This window comes from Armigeres subalbatus, chromosome 2 (genome assembly GCF_024139115.2).
Source record: "Armigeres subalbatus isolate Guangzhou_Male chromosome 2, GZ_Asu_2, whole genome shotgun sequence".
NCBI classification, from domain to species: domain Eukaryota; kingdom Metazoa; phylum Arthropoda; class Insecta; order Diptera; family Culicidae; genus Armigeres; species Armigeres subalbatus.
In genome coordinates this window covers 368,675,305-368,701,199 of record NC_085140.1, presented here as the reverse complement: position 1 = coordinate 368,701,199, position 25,895 = coordinate 368,675,305, and the positions used below count along the sequence as shown (strand labels likewise).

General features: G+C 40.8%; 1 protein-coding gene across 2 annotated transcripts in view; it reads right to left on the bottom strand.

The window, feature by feature from the left end:
* LOC134213044 (probable nuclear hormone receptor HR3) overlaps nt 1-25,895 on the bottom strand; it is a 566,164-nt gene that overhangs the window by 394,229 nt on the left and 146,040 nt on the right. Inside the window, exon 2 of one of the 2 annotated variants that reach the window (XM_062691557.1) lies at nt 18,117-19,924. The exons of the other annotated variant lie outside the window; for it this stretch is intronic. Coding sequence (XP_062547541.1) covers nt 18,117-18,240 — 124 coding nt within the window. The 5' untranslated portion in view covers nt 18,241-19,924. The remainder of the gene's footprint in view (nt 1-18,116; nt 19,925-25,895) is intronic. 2 annotated transcript variants of the gene reach the window in all.

Sequence of the window (25,895 nt, the reverse complement as noted above, 5' to 3'; positions counted from 1 at the left end):
CGGAGTTTTATTCATGGTCCTCAAAGCTTAAGAGTTCAATAGTGAAGTGCATGATGTTTTACTGCGGGGTACCAAACGGTTTTGTTTGTTAAATAATGCGTATAAAATGCTTTTACAAAACTACTAGAAACTAAATTCTGGACGAAGTTATTATTACATTATTAAGCCTATTGCATAGATCTGTTTAAGAGTTTTGTAACGATATACAAATATGTTACTTTTGCGACGAAAATATGACAAAGCAGCCCATTTTCCCAAAAAACATAAAAATATCATTTCTAAAAAGGGCTAGTTTGAACGCAACCCCCACCCTTCCCTAAAAAATCTAAAAAATAAAAACCGTCCTGATTATAAAAATATAGGTTATAAACTGTGTATTCATCACATTTTACTCGCTCAAATCGAAAATTGGCCTTTTGGTAGTTTTGGTCACACCTTTATATGGGGCTGTCCTATTGTGCAACGTTGGAAAAACGCTCTACCTACTACCTCAGCAATCGATGCCATCGCGGACTTTGCCTCTCCAATGACAACCTCACCTCACAACCCACCCCAAGATGAATACAGTACTAGGTGCTCCAATCTGCCAAGTTTGTTGAAGAGAAGAAGGCGGGGGTGAAAAATTCATTTTCAGTGCAAATCGAAATCAAACTGGCTGGCTCTCGCATACTAAAATGCAAGATGGCTGAATCGTGAATTTGGCAGATTGGAACACCTAGTGGTGTATTCATCTTGCCCTAGCCAATACCCAGGTTCTTCCTGTATACAGACCATAACAAGCAAGCTTTGTAGACCGTCACAAACCTATTCACTTCCAAGTCGGCAACGATTTGTATTTTTCCTTGGACTACGTTCCAATATTACAATTTCCATTGAATTCCCCGACTAGTCGAGCTAATCCACGACAAGATGAGCCTTCTCAGACTATAACGCCGTAAAGTCACAGGAGTAAACGAAACATACCATAATGGAGCCGCGCTGCTGCCATCTGGCGGAGATGGACGTGTGCGTGAAATCAGTGTATTTTGGTATGGTACAGATAAGAAGTATTTTAAAATTTGTTTTACAGTGTTATACCAACAGTAATACTGAAAACTTTTAAATACGTAAGGTTAGAATTTTTGAAAACTACATGTTTGGCTACTTATTAGCACATGTTTTTTCAATCGAAATATTTTCGGCTGAAACAATTTCAAAATGACGGGTGAAATAAAAAACATCACTCAGCCCCTTTTTTTGCGCTACCGTCAGGGCTGACTGTCAAGGCCAAGATGAATACACCACTAGGTGTTCCAATCTGCCAAATTCACGATTCAGCCATCTTGGATTTTAGTATGGGAGAGCCAGCCGGTTTGTTTATGTTTTGCACCGAAAATGAATTTTTCACCCCCGCCTTATTCTCGTCCATAAATTGGGCAGATTGAAACACCTAGCTGTGTATTCATCTTGGTCAAGGCACTGTTAAACCAGGCGCTACTTCAACCGGGTGACTACGTTTGACATAATAACGTTAAGGCAGAATGAATGTTTGGTACCTTTGAGGTCACTCTTGACGGAATCCAAGTTTAAAAGTGCTCGCGTTTTTGAGGGCACACCACTCGATACGGAAGCAACGCTCAACTGTCATTTTAACAAAAAAATGGTTTTCGTACGGCCAAGTTGCCGAATAATATGCAATTAATTGTAATCAAGTGTCGGTTTTTCACCGTCATTAGTCGTCTGAGTACTCGCGACCGCTTACGTAAAGGCAATCAAACTCATCAAATGCTTTAGCCAAGCAAGCCTTTGGCACAGCAGAGTGCGATTGAATTCGCATTCTATACCGTCCCGCCCAGCCCGTTACTGGGGGGCATGGAGTGTGATCCTCTCGTTTAATAAACAATGTGCACTCGCTTGACTGTGGATATACAACAGTAAAGCACATGTGGAGATTGGGCAAATCAAGCATCCGAAAGATATTCAATTTGCAAAAAAGAGAGCTAACCGCGGTGGAGGTTGGTACTCGGATTCTGATGGCTTTTCCGCAAACGTGACCTTTAAGTGGTCTTGTTGTGTAGGGGTTATCACGCCTATCTAGAGAGTAGGAGGTTGAGGGTTCGAGTCCCTCCAAGACACGTGGATTCTTTTTTGCAAATTTCATATCAATTTGCCCATTTCGAAACATATGCTGTGCATATGCACAGCCAAGATATTTAACAAAAAAATGTCATTTATATTATTTCACGCATGCTGCGACGCAGCAAAGCTAAATCAACAAAAATGACAGTTGTGCGCCGCCTCTGAATCGAGTGGTGTGCCCCCGAAAACACGAGCACTTTGGAACTTGGATTTCGTCAGGAGTGACCTTAACGCAGGTTGTGCATAATTGAATCCCCCATTCTTTATGTAATACGAGGTTCTTTGGAATTGAACAATTTTCCAGATTTATACACCCAACCGGCGGTTGTTAGATTTTCCAACAATTCTGTATAAGAATCTACCAAAACCTGTATAGGAACTGGGCATATGCGAAAATGTTAGATTTTCATACAAAAAATGTAAGAAAAGCTTACAAAATTGTTAGATTCTTGTACAATATTTGTATGTGAATCTAGCAATTTCGCATATGCCCAGTTCTTATACAGGTTTTGGTAGATTCTTATACAGAATTGTTGGAAAATCTAACAACCGTCGGTTGGGTGTAGTTTTCCCCTAAAATATCATTTCCTCGAAAATAATTTTTTCTCGAAAATAATATTTCTCTATATAAAAGTTTGCTTTTGCTTTGAGGCAATATAACTCACGGATAGATGCACCGATTTGAAAGATTTCACTGATATATTCGTCTTTGGATCAGCTGTGTTTATAAGTTTGAAAAGATAGAACATTTCATTGGAGAAGTTGAACAAATGTAAAAATATACTACGTTTTCATAAATTCTGAAGAAAACCATTGAACTCGTACCGAAATCGATCTGGAGTGCGACTCGAGCAGGAGCGACGACCTCGATAACAGAAATTGGTATGAACTAGCCTTGCATAAGAGGTAAAATACCAAAAAATTATATGCAGAATACTTGAGGCATAACATGCTTAGGTATTTCAATACCAAACGAATAATAATTGGTTATGCATTTGGTATTGAAATTTAATTTAATAACTGAGTTTGTTATGGCTTGAGTATTGTGCATATTAGTTTTTGGTATTATTCCTTTGGTATTTTACCTTTTATGCAGGGCTAGTTCAAACAGAGTAAGGTATCAATAACAGAATTAGGTATTATTAAGTCGATTTCTCATGCTCGGGAAACGACTAAATAATTGACAGATCGAAAAAATAACCCGAGCAAGATCGGGCAAGGTTTGCCTTGTTTTCCGACATTTCCCTAAAAATAACATTTCTCTGAAAATAATATTTCCTCAAAATTGAGATTTCCCAAAAAATAAATTCCCTAAAAATTACATTTCATCAAAAATGACATATCCTCGAAAAAGGCATGAAAGAGCAGCAAAAACAAGAAGCTGGCCCGTGCAGTGCCCTATAGCTTTGTACGGTTCTATATCTGCTTCACTTATTGGGCTATAATTAGTTTCCTCAGTCAAGATGACAAGGCTAGGGTAATGTTACGACTAACTGCAGCTTACAAGTAGCCTTTCATACATTGATTATGCATATTGAGTACAAAATGAGTCTTCACGTACACGACTGGATTGTTATGTTGATCAACGTCACAACCTGATCCCATCTGTCACAGCGAACAGCGAAGTGCAGTGCAACGGATTAGGGCATCCAGAAGCTGTTGGTTGCTCTGGTTGTACTTATTGCTATTTGGTCGTGAAATGAAAAAGGAAAAAAATGGAAGAAATGGAAGAACACGATTTGATTATTAAGGTGTATGACCTCATCACTTTTCGAAATAAAATTTGGATACATTAGGAAGCGCATCTTTGGGGCTCAGCAATGAACTCATTTGGATGCACAACTTTGCACTTTCCATAAGGAGCTTGAACAGCATAATTAAAAATTTGCTGGACAAATGTTGGCCGAATTAAGTATCTATCTGAGCTATCCAACATCCATAGACGATTACCTTTCTAATGTTGAGAATCGTGTTGATTCATATTACGAACACTTAAGCCCATTTTTCACTTCAGAGGTCTTCATGGCACATGAATAAACATTTTTTAATAGATCAATTATTTCCTTCGGATAACACAAGAACAGTGCTTTCATATAAGCGGTTTATAATCTGATTTGATTGATTTTATCTAATGGTTTTATTGTGCCAAACATTGTGTTAAATTCCGAACACCACATCAAATGCACTAAAATTAAAAAAAAAAAAGGATGATTCTCCATGCATCGAGTGTTCAGAATATGAGTCTGTTTGGTATTCAATACCTAATACTTCTGACAGTAAACAGCTTTATATGGAATTTACGTTGAAAAAATGTTACTGGGAGAGATAGACCTGAGGAAAATCTTTAGCAGCGTGAATTCCAGTAGCTACAGCCTCGTCGTGCAGTGGACCCAATTCAATTCATGTCTGCAAAGATCAACGTAGTTTTCCATCTCTTAGAATTCAACTGGTTGAGTTATGTTTATTTCAACTAAGTTCACCAATAAAGCAATTCATCGGCATAAGATCTATCAATGGAATTAAGCTTGGAGCTCCAACCCATCCAACATCATCACAACATCTACAAACTGCACGCCGACTGCTTCCAACCAATCAACTGAAAACTGTACTACAGCGCACTTTTTTTCCTTTTTCCCAAGAAAAGCTCACCCAAAGAGGAAATTCAACGAACAGCGAGTGAATGAACGGTACTTTCCAGAAGTTGGTCTAGGTCTAGGAAACCTCACCTCATACTGTTTCTTTTGGATTGCACCGGACTGATGCGGAAAAAGGGGGAGAGAATCTTTCACGTAGAACACCGTTCGGGGCAGCAGCATAAAAAAAAGACACTGAAATCTTGGCTACCTTTCACCGGTTGGCTGCCGTTGGTTGTTGTTGCTGTTCTTTCTATTCCACCCGAGCGTAGAAAAATCTGATTCATCATCAACATCATCGCCATCAGGCTGGCACCGCTACGCGCACATCGGATAGAAGGCGCAATTCACCGCTTCGAATCAAAGCAGCTTTTGGGAAGCGACTCGATGGTTACGTTGCTCTTCCTCCTCTTCCTATACACACACAGTTACCACAAGAGCTACCATGCTTGCGAACAAGACTGAGAGTGTGGAAAAGTGCCGCTATGCGAAGTTGCCGTAATCTGGAAACCGCTGGCTGGCGGTTTATTCCCGACTTACCCACCCCGTGTGCGCGCCTGCGGCACGATGTACATAGAGAACGGGTTGAGACCGTTATTCCCGGCGAATAACTTTTTTTTTCTATTATAAATTTGAGCTAGTTGCTGGTGGCTTTTATCGAAATCATCGCTTGATTACGGTGGGAACAGCAGCAATTGGTTTCGAAGGGGAGAGGGGGTGGGTCGGAGAGATGATTGGATCTAGCGCCCCGGTAAGAATGGATAAAGATGTTTGGGGTTCTGATGGGGTTTTACTGACCCTGTGTGATGAATCTTACTCAATGAAATTATCTTGAAAATTATTATTATGTATAAGCTCTATTGTTGTCGATGGAGCAATTATATTTGTGTGCCATATGTTTGTGGATTAGAAATCTGTTTTTTCGTTTGACCAACTGTATACAGTTGAAATAAAATGCTCTATTTAAAAAAATCTGAATCTGTCGCTCACTGAAATATGTCATATATTAGATCTCTTCATGTTTTCAAAAAGTATCAAAAATTCAAAGGGTCAGCCCAGAATCATAATATTCTTATGCTAAAATGAGCCTCCTGTCAAGTTTTCAGCTAGTCACTTTAAGTCACTTTCAGCTAATCACTTTAACAAGGTCAAAAAGTGGACGGAACGAATTGCAATGTTCACAAGATTTGTAGCGCACACCAGAAGCTTCCTTGTAGAGGATGTTGCGTTTATATCTCTTGTTAGATTTTTTCAAAGTTGAAAATAGCCCAAAAACACTAAATCGACTTGAGCCAATTCGAAATTTTATCCGAACTAGCTGAAAATTTGACAGGATGCTTATTTTAGCATAAGAATTGTGATTCTGGGTTGAAAGGTTGAATTTTTGAAAACATGAAGAGGTCTAATATATATTGATAAATACATATTATGCATGCAATTAAAAAAACTCATAATTACATGATAAAAAATCTGATTTCATTATTCTAAATTGGTTAAATATTTAGCTCTGAAAATAAACCATGAAATCATTAAATTTTACAAAAACTCATGATTTTAGAACCTAGCGGAAATAATGCATTAAACCTGATACAATTTTAAAAATTTTCATGACCCCAACAATTAAGAACGACCGAGAAACAGCATATCTATTTACTTCAGTTCAGATTTCATTTCGAAATCACTGCTCTTCATTTGGTAGTTCTACAACTTTTTAGAAATCGAATATGCAGTATTTTTAAACTCCTGAATTTAAATTTTCATTTATTTTCAAATACCATTTGATTTCTAAATTTCACGTTTTTTGTTGAATTGGGAATTTAATACACATATTTATATGTTAATTTTACAATGCGAAAATACTAATTGTTGCCAACCTATGTCTTTCGCCAAATTAAAAGATAAAAATAATGAATATTTACCCCAAACGCAAGCATAGCTTAGTTTGTATACATTTGTTTGCTCTTCTCTCATGAAAGGTGTTCACTAAATAACACAACTAGGGTAACCGGCGGTAATGTTGGCCCTGGATGTAACATTGGCTCATCACGCAAATTAATCAATATTTCAGCGATAATACGTCGATTTGTAAAGAGATATTAACCACTGCTTCTTTAGAAAAGTGTATAAAACATATATCTGCTTCATAACTCTAGATTTATACACTTCTTAAACTATTAAAAGCAATTAACTTGCGTGAAAAATCACTTTGACTCGGTTTTTGAGCAGCCATGTTTCGTTGACTTATGCAGGCTGGCTGTGCTAGAGTTTTTCTTCTGCCCAATAAAAGAGTTTTCTGAATGAACATACCTGCTTTCGCACATCAGATGAATAGATAACAACCACACTATGTCAGCTATCATTTTTATTTCACAATTTCCATCAGTATAGCGACATAATTAGCCAAAACTTTTTTGGACAACACTGGGGGCACCCGTTGCCAAATGGTGGCATGCGCTTTCGATTTGTAGCTCTACGTTAGTATAGGTAAAACTCTAAAATCAAAACATTCTCACCAATAACCCGTACTGGAGAAAATAACCGAAAACTGCAGATAGAATAACCGATGCTTGCGCTTGGAGTGCTGAGAATTTTTGTAAAAACAGGTTAATCCACTCAGCGGTTAAGTTTCATTGGCAAATTACATAAAGCTAAACTTGACTATTGTCAACCGACACCAAGCCTCTAGTAATGCTTCATGTATGGTAGGGTTCTGAAATTTATAAAGTCCTTAACGCTCAGACAAGTACACTCCCACAACCTAAAACGTCATGTACCTAGTTTGTGAATCGGACCTCATGATGCTTTTCTCGAATCACGATATAATCGCTTTCATTCGCAGAACATACCAAAAATAATTGCCTACCTTACGGCTTCCAAACACGATTCAAGCATCAACCTTTCGTGGTTCGATACACAATTTCCTTCTTATTTCGCAAATAAATGATTCAATTATTTTATTAATATTTAATTTTATCATCTTCCGCGCTAATCCTACAAATATTTTCTCATTTAATAATGGAAAGATACAATGGATTGTATGTATCATGAGATGAACTTTCAACGTCATTTCAAGTCAATTTCAAGTCAAATTACTTGATAAATACCTTCATCATAATTTATATCTATTATTGCTTGCAAAAAGTATTTTGATCTGTAAATTGATACCGAAAAAGTATTCTTTCAACTCGGGAAGTTGAAACACGTGAGAGTTTTGAGAGGATTCACAACAGCTGATCGATATAGAGAGGAGTGGAATCAAACGCACGTATCAATCATGCAACTTCAACACAGGCAGAGTTAAAAACAAGCATCCAATAATTGTATTTATGAATAATTGTGTAATAATATCAGGTAGTTGGCACAGTTCTAACTGTTTATGCAAAGTACCAAGCAAGAAATTGCCTAGAATAAGTTGTACAATTGGCTTTCTTCAGTAGTGCGTTATGCATCATCCCCACCTAAAGCATTGTTTACGTTTTGGAAAAAAGTTTTTTTGAGAGTATCGCGAGAGCGAGAGCAACACAACTGCCATGGTTTCAATTAGCAGTAAATCTCAAAATTATGCGGTCGCCAATAATTAACGTATGCAATTTGTTTGAAGGCACAACTTGAGGGCTAGAACATGTAGCCTTTTTGCAATGCAGTTTTTAATACAGTTTTCATTTTTCTAAACTTCTTCACTTGCAAATATGGTAAATATTTGGGAAATAAATGAGTCATATAATAGTATTTTCGTTAGCATGTCCTTGGTAAGCGTGCTATTGGGGGAATCTAAAACGCACTCTCACAATCAGTGTGGTAGTATTTTACATGCAACCAATTAGAATTCACGCTCAATAAGATGATTTGATTTATTTGTTTGCATGCTGCCTTTATTCAACGCAAGCAAAATGACTGGTACTATAAACAGCAACCCATCTTTATCTCTCGTATGTTCGAAATCAACAATCACTCGTCCCAAGTGGGCTGAAAAATTATCCACCTGATAGGGACAAGGATGCCGACATTTTGTCCATTTCTCTCGAGACTTTCGCTGGTTTAAATGAGATATTCCGGACATTCATCGTCGTTTTTTGCTATTTGGCGTCAGAACCAAATGTAAGCAAGCCGGCTGGTGGAATAATTCTGGTTGAAAATGCAATATATGAAGATTTATAACGATAAATGTGCTCATCCGTAGCATAATGGGCCAAGGTTTGAGCCGTTACCCCTATAACAACATAATCAGTAATTTTAATAATCAAGTAGCAGGTCTACCTTTTTTGACATAGCAATTTCTATTATTAGCAATAAATTGGTTCTATTTGCCAACCAGGCAATTTTGAGATAAATGCCAAAACCGGATAACTTGTTCCTAGTTTCACTAAAATCAAATCACAAATAATTTTGCGTGGTTTAGGTATATTAGTGTACATTAGGGTAGTTCACATTTCAAAAATGTTCGAAAATTCCAACTCCCATATGTCTATAAGAATCATTTTGATAATATAGGAGTCCTGGCAAAATTTCAGGCAATTCGGTGGCCATTTAGGGGTGGCGCGAAGTCAATTTATGTTTATATGGAAATTTGTATGGGAAAAACTTAAAATTTATTCAAATCCTCCTACAACTCTCAAATCGTGATGAATTCAAATAAACATCCCCAACCTCCATTTTTGGAGTCTATTTGAGCTTAACCAGTGGGTAACTCATTAATTTTGATTTATGTTTCCACTGCTACCCTGAGGCTAATTACACCATTTCAGCCATTTATCTCATATTCACGCTGTCAATAGAACCGTTCAATCCACTCATAACTAATGTGTTATCCGGAGGTCTCATTTATATAGATTTCAAAAAGAGAGGTTCGGGATGTTTATTTGAATTCATCACGATTTGACAGATGTAGGGAGACTTGAATAATTTTTTAGTTTTTCCCATACAAATTTCCATATAAACATAAATTGACTTCGCGCCACCCGTAAATGGCCACCGAATTGCCTGAAATTTTGCCAGGACTCCTATATTATCAAAATGATGCTAATAGACATATGGGAGTTAGAATTTTCGAACATTTTTGAAATTTGAACTGCCCTAGTGTACATAGTAGTGAGGTTCTCAAATTTTCTCAATTAATCAATGTCTCCTTAAGGCTATTCTGATACTAGTCATTAGATTTACTTAATAAATGACATTTGAATTCTAATCATTGCTATTGAAACAAAATCAAAGATGAAGGGCCAAGTGGTCACCCACTTGAAATGTAAAAAACCCAGATTAATCCACCTAGCGGTGATAGTGCCTTTCTCGTTTCTTGCGAGGGAGTAATTTCTTCGCACTTTTGGTATGAAAAAAAGTATTTTGGCCATAACTTCTTAGCCCATAGTCCGATCGGGTCAATTTTCAATAGGAAACAATGGGACAGGATTTTGTGTCGAATGCAACTTGTTGCGAGCAAATCGGTTAAGAATAAGTGCCTAAAAAATGAGCTAGACTTTTTAACGTGCTTTAATATGAAAAAAAGTATTTTGGCCATAACTTCTTAGCCCATAGTCCGATCGGGTCAATTTTCAATAGGAAACAATGGGACAGGATTTTGTGTCGAATGCAACTTGTTGCGAGCAAATCGGTTAAGAATAAGTGCCTAAAAAATGAGCTAGACTTTTTAACGTGCTTTAATATGAAAAAAAAGTATTTTGGCCATAACTTCTTAGCCCATAGTCCGATCGGGTCAATTTTCAATAGGAAACAATGGGACAGGATTTTGTGTCGAATGCAACTTGTTGCGAGCAAATCGGTTAAGAATAAGTGCCTAAAAATGAGCTAGACTTTTTAACGTGCTTCAATATGAAAAAAAGTATTTTGGCCATAACTTCTTAGCCCATAGTCCGATCGGGTCAATTTTCAATAGGAAACAATGGGACAGGATTTTGTGTCGAATGCAACTTGTTGCGAGCAAATCGGTTAAGAATAAGTGCCTAAAAAATGAGCTAGACTTTTTAACGTGCTTTAATATGAAAAAAAGTATTTTGGCCATAACTTCTTAGCCCATAGTCCGATCGGGTCAATTTTCAATAGGAAACAATGGGACAGGATTCTGTGTCGAATGCAATTTGTTGCGAGCAAATCGGCTAAGAATAAGTGCCTTAAAAATGAGCTAGACTTTTTAACGTGCTTTAATATGAAAAAAAGTATTTTGGCCATAACTTCTTAGCCCATAGTCCGATCGGGTCAATTTTCAATAGGAAACAATGGGACAGGATTCTGTGTCGAATGCAACTTGTTGCGAGCCAATCGGTTAAGAATAAGTGCCTAAAAAATGAGCTAGACTTTTTAACGTGCTTTAATATGAAAAAAAGTATTTTGGCCATAACTTCTTATCCCATAGTCCGATCGGGTCAATTTTCAATAGGAAACAATGGGACAGGATTCTGTGTCGAATGCAACTTGTTGCGAGCCAATCGGTTAAGAATAAGTGCCTAAAAAATGAGCTAGACTTTTTAACGTGCTTTAATATGAAAAAAAGTATTTTGACCATAACTTCTTAGCCCATAGTCCGATCGGGTCAATTTTCAATAGGAAACAATGGGACAGGATTCTGTGTCGAATGCAACTTGTTGCGAGCAAATCGGTTAAGGATAAGTGCCTGAAAAATGAGCTAGACTTTTTGCGCACACACACACATACACACACACATACACACACACATACACACACACATACACACACAGACATCACTCCAATTCGTCGAGCTGAGTCGATCGGTATATAACACTATGGGTCTCCGGGTCTCCTATAAAAAGTTCGTTTTTGGAGCGAACATATAGCCTTTACGTATACTTTGTATACGAGAAAGGCAAAAATGTAACAAATAAAAATAAAACAATGAACTTAATAACTTTTTAACGCATAAGCCGATTTCAACCACATTTAGAACGCGTATTTCCTATCTTAGGAAGACGAATATGAAACAGGTGGGAGGATCTTTGGTGATTGGTAATCATAACTTCTGTACCCTTCTGATCCCCAGAACTGAGAACCAATGATTTTGTTTTGTTTTAGGGCGCTGAACCGGTGTGTTCGGTGTTCGGAATATGAGACACCCACGGGTGAAAACCGTTATACATTACTTTACACATTTAAATTTACACAATTTTACACAGAAATATTCAATGATCAATATTTAACCAAGTATTGACAGCCCAGAGCCGACTATGAATGCGTCTGGAAGTGAGATGACAAGTGAAGAAAGCTGGGGCCTCACTGTGCATCTCCTTTCGACAGCTCTTTAGAATGACAGTTTGCTCGTTTCGAGTCGAGGTGCGCAATGGCACCCCTGAACTTCACCAAATAATTTCGATTATTTTAAACTCTGATTGGAACACATATTCTTCATGATAAGCAGATGATTATAGAGGGAGTGGGATGGTCATGGGACCCTCCTCAGTCGTGTGGTAAGATGCGCAGCTACTACGCAAGACCATGCTGAGGGTGGCTGGGTTCGAGTCCCGGTCGGTCTAGAAAAAATGTGGGTTGGAAATTGTCTCGACTTCCCTGGGAAGTATACTCGTGTTAGCCTCATGATATATGCAAGCAAAAATGGTAACTTGGCTTAGAAACCTTGCAGTTAATAACTGTGGAAGTGCTTCAAGAACACTAAGCTGCGACCTTTCCTTGTCTTATGTTTAGCGTAGGAAGCGACTCAGAGTTCACTCACTTTGATAGTAGATGAGGAGTATTCAAGAGAAGGTGTAAAAACTTCTCTTTCTCGATCTGTTATCCGAGTGTATTGTGCAGAAATACACTTTATCTTTGTATGAGCGAGCGAGGTCATACCCACTCTTCATCACACAAGCCCACAAGTGTAAAGAGTACAGGAAAATGGCAATTTCGAATGAAACCTATGACTTCGTGAAGGACAAGCACAATGTTCACACGAAGATCAAGCTTCTAGTGACGAGCATCAAGTCTGCCGTTAAATCTGCTGAGCACGAACAGAACGCGCTCAAAAGAAGAGCAGAAGCAGCTGAAAAAGCACTTAAAGATGCAGCGGAGCATACAACAGACGAGGCACTGCAAACACCAATGAGCCCCCAAAATACTCGCACGGAGAAGCGAAGCAAGGACTCTCCAGGAGAGCAGGAAATCCCGAAGAAGCAGCGGAACGTGCAAGATTGTGCTAGCGTACTGAAGGAAGGCGTCAAGAACGGTGATTGGCAAACCGTGGAAAGTCAGCGGGAGAAGAGAAAGAAACAGAAGGAGAACGTGGAAAAGAAGAAGGAGCAGAAGAAGAAAGAAAAACATCGCTCTTCTCGTGAGAGGGTCAAGGGGGACGCCTTGATAGTCGAAGTGAGCGACAAGACGACATACGCAGCGATATTACGGAAGGTGAGAGAGGACCCGGTGCTCAAGGACTTGGGTGAAAAAGTGGTGAGGACTAGGCGTACTCAGAAGAGGGAATTGTTGTTCGAGCTGAAGAAAGATCCCACGGTCAAGAGCTCGGCCTTCCGGGAGCTCATTGCCAATTCCTTAGGTAGTGAAGGAAACGTAAGGGCTTTAACGCAGGAGGCAGTGGTCGAATGCAGAGACCTGGACGAGATCACTACGGTAGACGAACTGAGGGATGCACTGACCTCACAATGCACGCTGGGCGAAGTTCAGATGACCATTCGGTTGAGGAAAGCGTACGGTGGTACACAAATAGCAGCGATACGACTACCGGTAGACGCTGCCAACAAAATGGTGGAGGTGGGCAAGGTGAAAGTCGGATGGTCTATGTGTCCGTTGAGACTCACCCCTCGAATCACCAAACAGATGGAGCGATGCTTCAAATGTATGGCGTTTGGACACCAGGCGCGAAACTGCAGTGGCCCAGACAGATCCGGTCTTTGTAGGAAATGTGGTTTAGAAGGACACGTTGCTAGGGACTGCACGAAGCAACCAAGATGCCTGCTCTGCAAACCAGAGGATGGAAGCGACCATATGAGTTTGTGAAGAATATACCCATAGCGATCACCAGGCGATCCAATATAGTGTTGGAACACGAACGCCGACGGTACGACGGGAGATAAGGTCTAGTTGGCGAGGATGGAAGACGAAGTACTTCGATAAGGATCTTTTTATCGAAGCACTTCGAGCGGACAGCGACGCTACAAACCTTGACGCAGACCAGCTGACGGAAACGCTAGCGAGGGCTGGCGATGCGACGATGCCGAGGAAATTGGAGCCAACGAATAGCCGGCGGCCAAGTTACTGGTGGAACGAAAATCTTGCCAACCTGCGCTGCCTGTCTCAGAGCTAGGAGACACGTTCAGAGGGCACGGTCTGAAATGGTCAGAGAGGAGCGAAAGATAGTTTTCCGTGAAGCTAAAGCGGCTTTCAAACGGGCGATCCAAATCAGCAAGTCCAACTGCTTCAAGGAGTTGTGCCGGGAAGCTGACGCTGATCCTTGGGGTAACGTTTATCGAGTCGTGACAAAAAAGATCAGGGGTCCTGCGACGCCAGCCGAAATGTGTCCGGACAAGCTGAAGATCATCGTGGACGGCCTTTTCCCGCAGCATGGTGCTACGACGTGGCCGCGTACGCCGTACGAAGATAAAGACTGAGTAACCGCTGCAAGTATGCAAGTTTTCAATGACGAACTATTATCAGTGGCGAAAGGTTTGAAGATGAAGAAAGCTCCGGGTCCGGATGGAATTCCAAATGATGCTCTGAAATCTGCGATTTTGATGTTCCCGGACCTGGGTGGTGCTGCAGAAGTGTTTAGCAGATGGTAATTTTCCGGATACGTGGAAGATCCAGAAATTGGTGCTGCTGCCAAAACCAGGAAAACCGCCGGGGAATTCAGCATCGTATAGGCCCATATATCTGCTGGATACACTGGGGAAACTCCTGGAAAGGGTTATCCTTAATAGGCTTACACAGTTCACGGAGGGTGAGACTGGCTTATCGGAAAAACAGTTCGGATTCCGTAAAGGCAAATCGACTGTGGATGCAATCAGGACAGTCATTGAAGATGCAGAAAAGGCGAGGAAGAAGAGGAGCGGCAATCGGTTCTACGATACGTAGACTTTTTTTAACCTCCCTTTCTCTATTGTGGACAGGTTCTCGCAAACTCATCACCTGCTCATTGATTTAAAAGCAGCGCTTGACTCATTGTAAAGAATGAGTTGGAGTGACTGAACACATTCTCAAACTAGTTCAGATGTGCACGTTGCTGATTTTAAAGCATTCAATGCTGCTTGGAGTCAAGCCTGCTCCAACTTCAATATTCATCTTGGAACCATCGGTGTAAAATACTATTGATCCTGAGCGAATGATTGGTCCACCGTAAGTCCATATACTTCGCTCAAGATCAATTATATCAAAACATCGATGAAAGTTGTATCTTTTCCTCATCCAGTCATCATTGTTTGTGATCAGTGAGCTGATGCTTATTTTGTTTAGAATACTAAGATGACTTTTTAAGTTACCTCCGAGGAGATTTGAATCTCTTCTGATCTTCAAGGCGAGAAGTGCTTCTTTTGCTTCTAATTGAATAAATTGACCCAATGGTGCCACGTAGAGCAAGGCCTCTAGCGCTTTGTTCGGCGTGCTTTTCAATGCACCAGTTATTGAAAGAGTAACCAATTTTTGAAGATTTTCCAAGTTCTTTTGCATCGCCCTTTCTTTCGTTTTTGGCCACCATATTATTACAGCATATGAGATTCTGGGTTTCACAGCCGTCGTATAAATTCACTGAATTATTTTTGGTTTCAATCTCCATTTTATACCAAACATCGCCTTACTTATCCATAAAGCCATGTAAGTTCCAATTCAGCATACTGTCAAGCTTGTAAATTCCACTAATGTGGTCTTTGAAGGATTTATATTCAATCCGAAGCCAATTATTTCAAGGCCTCAAGCTTCTAGTTGTTTAAGAAGATCATCAACGATTGAAGACTACAATAGAGGTGGTGATAATACGCCTCCTTGGGAACACCCTTTAATTGCTCTTACATTAATTGATGAGCTTCCAAGTTTAGGGGATAACATCTCGCCAATACAATCAACAATGAATACATCGAATCTTCGTTTCAACATAGCATCCTTCATTGAACTGTGAGATGTGTTATCTATCGAATAAGGGACGTTCCGATACTTCAAAATATCGCTATTTGATTCGATACGATAATCAAATCAAAGTATCGATATCACCGATATATATTGGAATGAAAATATCGATATATCGGAAAATCATATAATATTGAATAAAACAATACCGAATTTTCAAAACGCTTTTATAAACAAAGATTCAAAAGTCGATTTGACGAATCTGATGGCAAATCCACGTTTTATTGAAAATTTTGTATTGAAAAGATGTTAACTCCTTCATTCATTTAAAATAATAATTACAATTTTTTTTCTGCCTTCCTGTTGCCGTTGGTATGGAAGCGTAAATGAAGTTATAGCCATCGCGGCGATGATATCGCTTAGGTCCGGAGAACTCTTTGAACGGCAGCGATTTCAGCATGATATTTTACTCACGTTTTGCCGTCCGCATGAATTTCTTTGAAAAAATTAACTATATTTGGAAGAACTTTGCTGAAATTTCATTAACAATAAAATTAGGAAAAATTTTCCATAAAAAACATTTGATTCTGTTTACAATGTTCTGAAAACTCATATGTGAATATGTACATTATGTGGAAGATATTGATTAGAAAAATGTATTGGAGGTAACCACTTTCCCTTCGATGGGACTCGAACCCACGACTGAGGGTCGTCACTCAAAATGTCACTTACACCCCTCTGCTTCTAACCCCCTCATTTGTTGGCAAACATAATATTTTGCTACTTTCAATTTTTAGAATAATATTATTTTGCAGTCTTTTTATCATAACAAATGGTGGATTCGGATCGAACATTACCAACACGTCTAACTTAAAAGTTTATAATTTTATTTAAATAAATAGTATTGAAATATTTTATTTTGGAAAAGAAATATAACACTTCCACTAAATTTTAACATGATTCGCATACCCTCACTAATGTCGAGGATTGCACACGTGATAAAAAAAACTGAAGATCCAGCTGCATGCACTCCACAAAACGAGCACATTATTGTTATGGATAACATAGGATCGAACTGGTGGTACTTTTTCTTCCTCTTTGGTTCAATTCCCTGATTCGCAGTCACATATTCGCCAACATGGAACGAACACCAGATATCCAGTTACAAACGCCCATCTATCTTTGCCCCGCACCGAGCAACGGAGGGAACAGAGAGATTGAATCACCTGTTATAATAACTGTATACGGCATACTTCCAGTGACGAACAAGCCTCGAAAGAGCACATTGCGCTGCAATTTTACTTCCTCAATATTGTTCTATGTATGTGCACAGCAGCATAGGCACCACATGTTTTGCGCTGCTGTAGCAGGTCCGCCTCACGACGAGGAAAATCCCGTTTGTGGAAAAGAACGGAAGATTCACGATTTGCATCCTCTCTGCCTGCGCTATCCCTCTTCTCATTTGCGCAACTCGTCTTCTGGTTGAGCCGCTGCTGCAGCGCCGAGCGGCTGACCTACATAATTTCCACACGGACCGTACTCCAGTGACTGGCGAGGTTGTTGTCTGTTTATCCAGCAAACGCATTTTCGCGCGACTTGCGAAGACGTTGAGTTGTTGTTTTTTTGCGGTTCTTCTCGCACTTCGTCACGTCGCCGTCGAATGGATTTCCGTCCGTCCATCCGCGAACAAGGCTCCGTGTGCGCGCGTAGCAGACGTCATCGCGAGCGGTTGCAACATTCGATCGTAACAAGCGATGCAATGTATGTAATGATGCTGGCGGATATTTGTAAATGGCTGCTTTTGGATGCAATTTATTGATCCTTCCGAAGCGTGGTTTGGCCATTCAATGCAACCTAAATGGAAGATTTGAAGCTGCGGAAATCAAGGAAATTGCGTTTTTTTTTAAAGAAATTCGAGAATGATGATAACGCTATAATTAAATAATTCAATGGATGTTTCCTGGATTCGTTAACATTGTCGACGGCACTCCCGATAAGTAATTAATAACATAACTGTAATACAACAGTATGTGTTATTCGATTAAATGTGGCTTAATTAAGCATATTAAGAGTAACATTTTTCAAACATCCTAAACAATAAAAAAATTTGTTTGGGTACTTAATACCATCAAAAGACGTACTGAAAATGTTGAAGATGATTCTATAAAAAAAATCAAGTGTGGCCATTTTAAATCCACTGCAATGCGATGTAGTGATACTGACTTTCACCCAATTACCTTAAAACCTCTCTGTTTCACTGAATCTTCTCCGTTACTACTTCGGAAAATAATGATTTTGTTGGGGATTTTACTGAAGCGAGAAGAAAATTATTACCTTTTATCGATCCACTGGACGAGTTCTGCACCGTGGTCTGCTGCACGTTGGTTTGCATGGGAATGTGTGCCTCCAGTTTCGAGGTGACATTAGTCCACATCTCAAACATCCGCGGCGTAAACATGATTGTAGCGGGGATTAGGTTTCCTCCCGGTTTGTGTTTTCAAACAATAACGAAAATATCAACTGACACTACCACTATTATAACAATTTCAACATCTTGGTAACTTATTTGTTTAAATCTCCCGCTGTTTTCTTCTCACTTAGGCACTGACACCGTATTTTTCGATTTTTGTAAATCGATTTGCATCACAGTATATAGCACTGATATCGATACTTGGTACACTTGAGCATAAGCCACATTGTTATCCGATTAGCTTCTTCTTCTCTGAATTTTGGTTGATGCCTGCACGAAGATCACTTTCCAATTCATCTCAACGGTTTACGTCACCCAACACGAATCACAAGCCTAGCTTTGTTTTTTTGTCGATTGCCTTGTACCTGAATTAATTGGATTTTTCCAACATTTTACTCTTGGCTGCACAGAATTTAATTATCACAGAGTTAAATGTCGTTAAATGTGTGGTTCAGGTTTAAGTACACGTCGTTTCGCTAGAAAATTAAAAAAAACCGTTGTTTCCTCATCCGACAGACAACACAACAGACAGCATCAAAACATTCCACTATCGGGTTCCTTGAATCTTTCAGCTCCGAACTTTTAGATTTTCCTCCTTCCTCTCGGTTTGTTTTTTATGAATAAACATGACTAATAAAAATAATTTTGATTATGTAAAAAGCACACACAACACTCAACCCGGCAGCGGACGTCCGACTTGCTGGGGTTCGTAAAAAATTCAAACTTTCACGAATGACGATCACAATGATGGCGACGACGACTGCGGCGACTTTTTGGAGCACCGTCTTTCTCTCTTTCGCGCGCTACTCCTAATTCGGTGTTTTTTTTTGGATACGCGCGTTTTGTTCGGGTTTTCGGAGCTTAAACCGCAGGCCTAAGCTCCATTAGCTCGAATGGAAGAGATTTTCGGGTGTTTGGTTTCGGAGGCTGCCACTTTCGATCACGCTGCTGCGCCCAACCACACATATGAAAGCTCGAGCTCAATGTGCAGACTGTCATGAACTGGAGCCTGATGTTGGGGGGTTGCGTAAGATGGACCAACTGATTCGTGTCCGTCTGTTTGAATTTCTATCTTCCTGATTGGATTTGATGAGACGGCTTTTTCGGAACTGTCGAATGCACGTGTTAACACGTAAATAGCACTGTATTGGATAACGCGATAACACACAATCGAAAGGCTACGCACGAGAAACCCCCACAGATGCTCCCAGAAGTGGCCGGGCTGGGTAAGGGGGTGGAACACAATTAGCTGGTGGTGCTGGATTGATTGTCTGAGACCCGAGCGGGGCTGCGTGTGATCGGTGGTTAGTTGCTTCGGTAGTGGTGGTCAGACATCACCGAATTTCACTTTCGATTTCGTCTGCTCTTTCGAGGTTTGGCTCGGGGCTATGAGGAGTTGTCCGCTACCAAACTTTCCTCCGCGTATTTATCCGCCTCTCACTGAACAGATACTACGCGCTGTGGTTTGTTGTTACTTTTGTTCGGTTCAAATGTGTTTGATTCAATTCAACACGCACACGCACAGATACAGATTTTTTGGCGGTTTGATTTTATGGAAATTTTAGTTTCAAGCTGTAATGGCTTCTGCTACCCAGCTTTGAATTTAGTAAAGATTTTCCGATACATTTTTGTGAACATATGAGTCCTCTATTTGGAGGGAGCTAATGAGAAGCTAAATAGGGAGAAAAATAAATTCATGATTAGCTAAGATGAACCTTTATAAATTGGAAGTACGATCCATTGAGTTTTGATTCGGAGATCTGTTTGCTGAACATTGCTGGGAGTTTTGGAAGAGTTTTGTGGATTTGGACGAAGAAACTGAAATGTATGGTTCTTACAGATTGTTGAACATTTTCTTCCTAATAGTGTATAGTATAGATAAACAATAATTTCAGATAGATCAGCCTTTTATGGCCTTTATCTTTCATATATGTACGATGAACTACATTCAACTTTTACAGCTAAACATTTTTATTATCATAATATAAAATTCAAGACATTTTTGCATTTCCTGGCCATTAGTTCAAATATTCATCAAGTGTGAATATACAGCGCCTGAAGACCTGGCGTATAATCTAATTATTCCGTACAATTTCTTGTATTAAACATAAACGCACTCAGCACGCAATATTTTTATCAAAATAATAATACCTCCTCAGAACCATACAGCTCTGGAAACAAACAAATAAAAACAAAGAGCTGAGTGTATTCCCCGTTTTCCCCCTCGATCATAATCCACTGAAAGCCATTCGCACACCAACGGAATCGTGACGATGGACTTCTTTTGTTCCAGCTATGTTTCCGTTGTTTCGTCACAAAGACTTCGCCTCCCATCCCCATCCCTCTCCCGGCTAGAAAAAAAAAACCCGGCTCATGAATGGAGCGCTACTACTACACAATCCCTTTAATACTCAATACTTCAGCGGAAAACTGCGAAGAAGGACGTCAAACTGCATGCAACTTACTCCCCATCGCTCGCTCCAGGATCCCCTCTCCCGCACCACAGGCAACGACAGCTAAATATAGCCAGGAAAATCCCCGCCCCTCCCCCCGTCACATACACAAACGGCATAATGGCAGGAGTCGGAGAAATACAATCCCGTTAATCGATTCCCTATGTAGTCCCACGCGCGTTGCCGGACCCCCTTCCCCCCGGATCGGGAAGAGATGAACGACGGTAGTGCCAAACACGGACGGAAACACGATATTCCACTGCAAACACTATATTCCGTTCACGGGTGCAACGACGATGCGATGGAACTATTATTACCGAGAGCTGGGAAAACGTGGCGTTCGGGTGTAGTACTCGCGCGTGGAAATGGTAGGACGAATGAACGGGAAACGGCTTTTCGTCTTTGTGCCTTTTCTTCCCGATGCACATCGTCGGCGACGACGACGACGGCGACAACGAGGCAAAGGAAGGCGATACGGACACGTAAATGGGGAGCATATAGCGATTGAATTGCATTCTCCATCTCGCCGTTGAGTCCGCACGGGTAGATCGGGAGTAGGGTAAGACGGTATAATGCGCTCCACCTGGCCAAAACGCCCCCCTTTGATTTCTAGAAAACTATAACTAACTAAGGGTCAACATCAGTTGGTACCTATAAATATTTGTAAAACCATCGTACTATGTGAATGTGGAAGTATTTTTGTATTACACAATGAAAATAATAGCAAAATACAAAAAGTGACAGTTTTGATGTAACTTTTCATGTTTGTTTGCTCAACATTCTGGAGCGATGCTAACATACTAACATACTTGCACGGGAACACTCAGTTGGGCAACAAAATAACTTTTCTCAGTGGTTAATGTGATATAAAATTGCTTTCATCTTCAAAAACGTAACGATTTTCGAAAATGTTTTACTGGCCAAAAACGCCCCAGTGTAGGCAGGACGATATGCCCTTACCAACTGGACACAAGCGCAACGAGCTTCCAGCAGTTGCTTCCAAATTGTATGGAAATTATTGAAATGTAATTAAAACCTGATTAAATGGACTTATGTTTGTTTTTTAATGTCGAGCACATAAGGATTTGTAACCTTTTTATTATGGGATTGATGAAATACTAATGAAGGGCTATGGAACGTCTTTGGCTAAGGTGGGGCGTATTGCCCAGGCACCTTTTAAAAACCATTTTTCACGACTTTTCAAAAACGCATTATTACGTGTTATCTGTAATATTTTATATGACTTCTCACGGCAATGCATTTGACTTCTTTAACTACCAAATAACACAAAGTTTGCATAAATTGCGATGAAAAGTAAAAAGTTATCAAGGTTATGCCTTAGGGGGGGCATATTATACCGTCTTACCCTAATGGGCCAGCGCAGCAGGAAAAGAAAAGGATAAGCCAGTTTGATGCTGAAAGGATTTTTCTCCCGATGCTCGGTTTCGATGCTGGAGGTGGGCGGTAATGACTTCCTGCTGCCTGTCAGCAGTGTTGCTGACGGATGGGGAATGAGTTCAACAATGAGATTTTTCTGTAATTTTCTGAGTCGATTTAATTCAAGTTATCTTTCATGAATACATTGCGAACGGCTAACAGTGGTAGTCAGATAACTTATTTGGAAACACTCAACAGTTTAGCAGGTGAAATCAAATTTCCTACATCAATGACTGATGAAACCGACTTGGAAGGTTACGTGGAAATATTTATATTTCCATACCGTATGTTAGCACAACGTTCAAATTAATAATGGTATAAATTGGACAATTTTGAATATGAGAAATCGGACCGAATTCGTTTCAGCAACTCAAATACGACTTGATTAGGTTATGAAACAGGCATAGAAGATTGTCTATGACAAGCGTTTTGCGCAAAATTGTTGTCCACCGCTAGCTGCACAGCCGCAGTCTAGTTAAGCAGGTCCGCGGATACGGTTCGAAGCCCTGCCATCAGATTGGACATTGTTCCTTCCAGCGGTGACGCCAGAAGTTTGCTTCAATCAGCGTCAATAACAAGCAAGAGAAGTAGACGCACGTTCGTTCAATGCGTTCGCATCGGAACTGAATCCAATCATGCAACGCAACGGCCAGCTTAACGCTATATATATCAAGACAAAATTTTCAAAACGACTTATCTGCTTTTGTAAACAAAGATTCAAACGATGATTTGAGGGGCCCTCCTTAGCCGTGCGGTAAGACGCGCGGCTACAAAGCAAGACCATGCTGAGGGTGGCTGAGTTCGATTCCCGGTGTCGGTCTAGGCAATTTTCGGATTGGAAATTGTCTCGACTTCCCTGGGCATAAAAGTATCATTGTGTTAGCCTCATGATATACGAATGCAAAAATGGTAACCTGGCTTAGAAACCTCGCAGTTAATAACTGTGGAAGTGCTTAATGAACACTAAGCGGCGAGGCGGCTCTGTCCCAGTGTGGGGATGTAATGCCAATAAGAAGAAACGATGATTTGACGAATCTGATAGCTCTCCCACGCAAACCAACACCATCAACAAATAGCCGAAACCTTCACCTACCTATTGGTGGTGTTGGTTTGCGTGGGAGAGCTATCAGATTCGTCAAATCATCGTTTGAATCTTTGTTTACAAAAGCAGATAAGTCGTTTTGAAAATTTTGTCTTGATATAATCACGCACGCATTCAGCAAGCATGTGGAATCAGACCATCATTCGCCCCATCGTTGAATTTTGGTTCCCTGGATGAGGATAACCAATTCATTCCAGGCCAGCGCTCGACTTCGGTTCGATTGGAGCCTCCGAGACTAAGTACGTCAGCCAGACATTCCGAGGAGGCCGTCTGCATTCTTAATCGCAGTCAAATTGCAGCACGACAGCCGGTGTCAAAGGATTTGCCCGAGTTCAGTGGGCAGCTGGAAGAGTGGCCTCTATTTTACTCCATGTTCAACTCGTCTACGCAGATGTGCGGATTCACGAATGAGGAGAACATACTGAGATTACGTAGATGGTTGAAAGGAAAAGCGCTTAAGGCAGTGCGATGGGAGCTACTTCATCCGACAAACGTAGCGGATGTGATGTCCACACTGAAAATGCTCTACGGACGTCCAGAAGCAATCGTACAATCGATCATCAAGAAGATTAGGAATCTACCCTCGCCGAACATGGAGAAACTTGAAACGGTGGTAAATTTTGCTCTAACTGTGAAGAACATGGTTGCTACAATCAGAGCATGTGAAGTCGACGACTTTGTCTTCAACGCCTCCCTGCGTTGCGAGCTAGTAGAGCGGCTTCCGTCACCATTAAGACTAGACTGGGCGAGATATGCCCGGAATATGCCAAACCCAAACCTCGTCACCTTCAATTCTTGGTTATATACCGTAGCAGAAGATGCAAGTGCGGTTATGGTTGCGGTTCCTCAACTTCCATTCCGAGTCAAGTGCTTGAATTGTCCATCAAATCGAAACCGTCCGGTGCAAAGGAGCCGAATAAGGATCGATGTTTAGTTTGTAAAGGAAGTTGGCCTTCCGTAGCAAAGTGCAAGCGTTTCTGTAAAGGAGTGTAAACTGTGTCGGAAATGCTTGCGAAAGCACAATGGGTCTTGCAAGCAATCTAAACAATGCGGAACAAACGGATGTGAATTTCTCCATCATCCTCTGTTGCACAATGCGAGGAAACATGAAACTCCAAGCGCTCCGCGAACAAACACAGAGATCCCTAACAGTTCTCAATCAGAGACTAGCGGAACTGACCATAGCTGTAACGTCCACCAAGGTCAATCTGAAATCCTTTTTAGAATCGTTCCGGTCATGCTGTATGGGCCTAAGAAGACGATACGCACATACGGGTTCGTTGACGACGGATCTGAGCTCACATTCATTGAACAGAGCCTGTCTAATGAGTTAGGGGTGCAAGGACCAACGAAATCGCTTTGTTTGAAGTGGACGGGCGGAACGCAGAAAACGGAGAACCAGTCACAACGAGTCAACCTGCAGATATCCGGCGTGCATAGCTCGAAGAAATACGAGTTGTCAGGTGTCTACACGATGCCTCCATTGCAAATTCGTCCACAAACTCTGACAGGGCTACCTCTCGAGTCATACCACGACGTCAGTCCTCCCCAAGTAACATTTTAGGTTTTATAACGCTCTTGAAGACCATAATTTACTCTTCAAGTGTGTTATAAAACCATCATAAAACCAAAATGTTACTAGGGCGGATCCTTATTGGTCTGGATAACGCTAGACTTGGCCATACTGTCAAGAGCCGTGAAGGAAAGGACCATGAACCTATCGCCGTTAAGACACGCCTAGGCTGGATCGTCTTTGGTAATAGCACCAGCCAGGAGAATACTGAGCGGTATGCGAACTACCACAGCACGCAAGTATGCGAATGTAATCGAGACTCAGACGAAGACCTTCATAAAGGTGTTAAGGCTTACTTCTCGCTCGATAGCCTCAGTGTCGTAAAATCGGACAAGGCGTTGGTTTCGCCGCAGAATCAGCGAGCACAAATGCTCTTAGAAACACTTACTCGCATAGATGGCCGATACGAATCAGGCCTACTTTGGAAGTACGAGGATGTCCGACTCCCGGATATCAAAGCAATGGCACTGAAGCGGTGGAAGTGTTTGAAAAATAGCTTGAACAAAAACCCAGTGTTATCCGAAGCATTAAATGCGAAAATCACCGACCGTATTAGCAAGGGCTACATAAGGAAGTTAACAGTGGAAGAGCAACAAAATCCACGTTCCCGCGTGTGGTATCTTCCTATTTTTCCGGTGGTCAACCCAAACAAACCGGGCAAGATGAGACTCGTGTGGGATGCAGCAGCTACTGCCCACGGAGTGTAACTCAATACCTTTTTGCTGAAAGGACCTGACCAGCTGGTATCTATTCTATCCGTGCTGCTACAGTTCCGAGAGTTTCGCGTAGCAGTGTGTGGTGATCTCCGCGAGATGTTCCATCAGGTAATGATACATGAAACCGACCAACACTGCCAGCGCTTCTTCTGGATGGACGACAACCAAGCGACGGAACCGAGTATCTACGTAGTCCAAGTGATGACCTTTGGTGCCTCCTGCTCGCCTAGCATAGCACAATACGTAAAAAATTCTAACGCTAAGCGGTTCGAGCGCGATTACCCGGAAGCTGTCAACGCTATCGTCAAACGGCACTACGTGGACGATATGCTCGTGAGCGTAGAATCCGAGGAGGAAGCGAT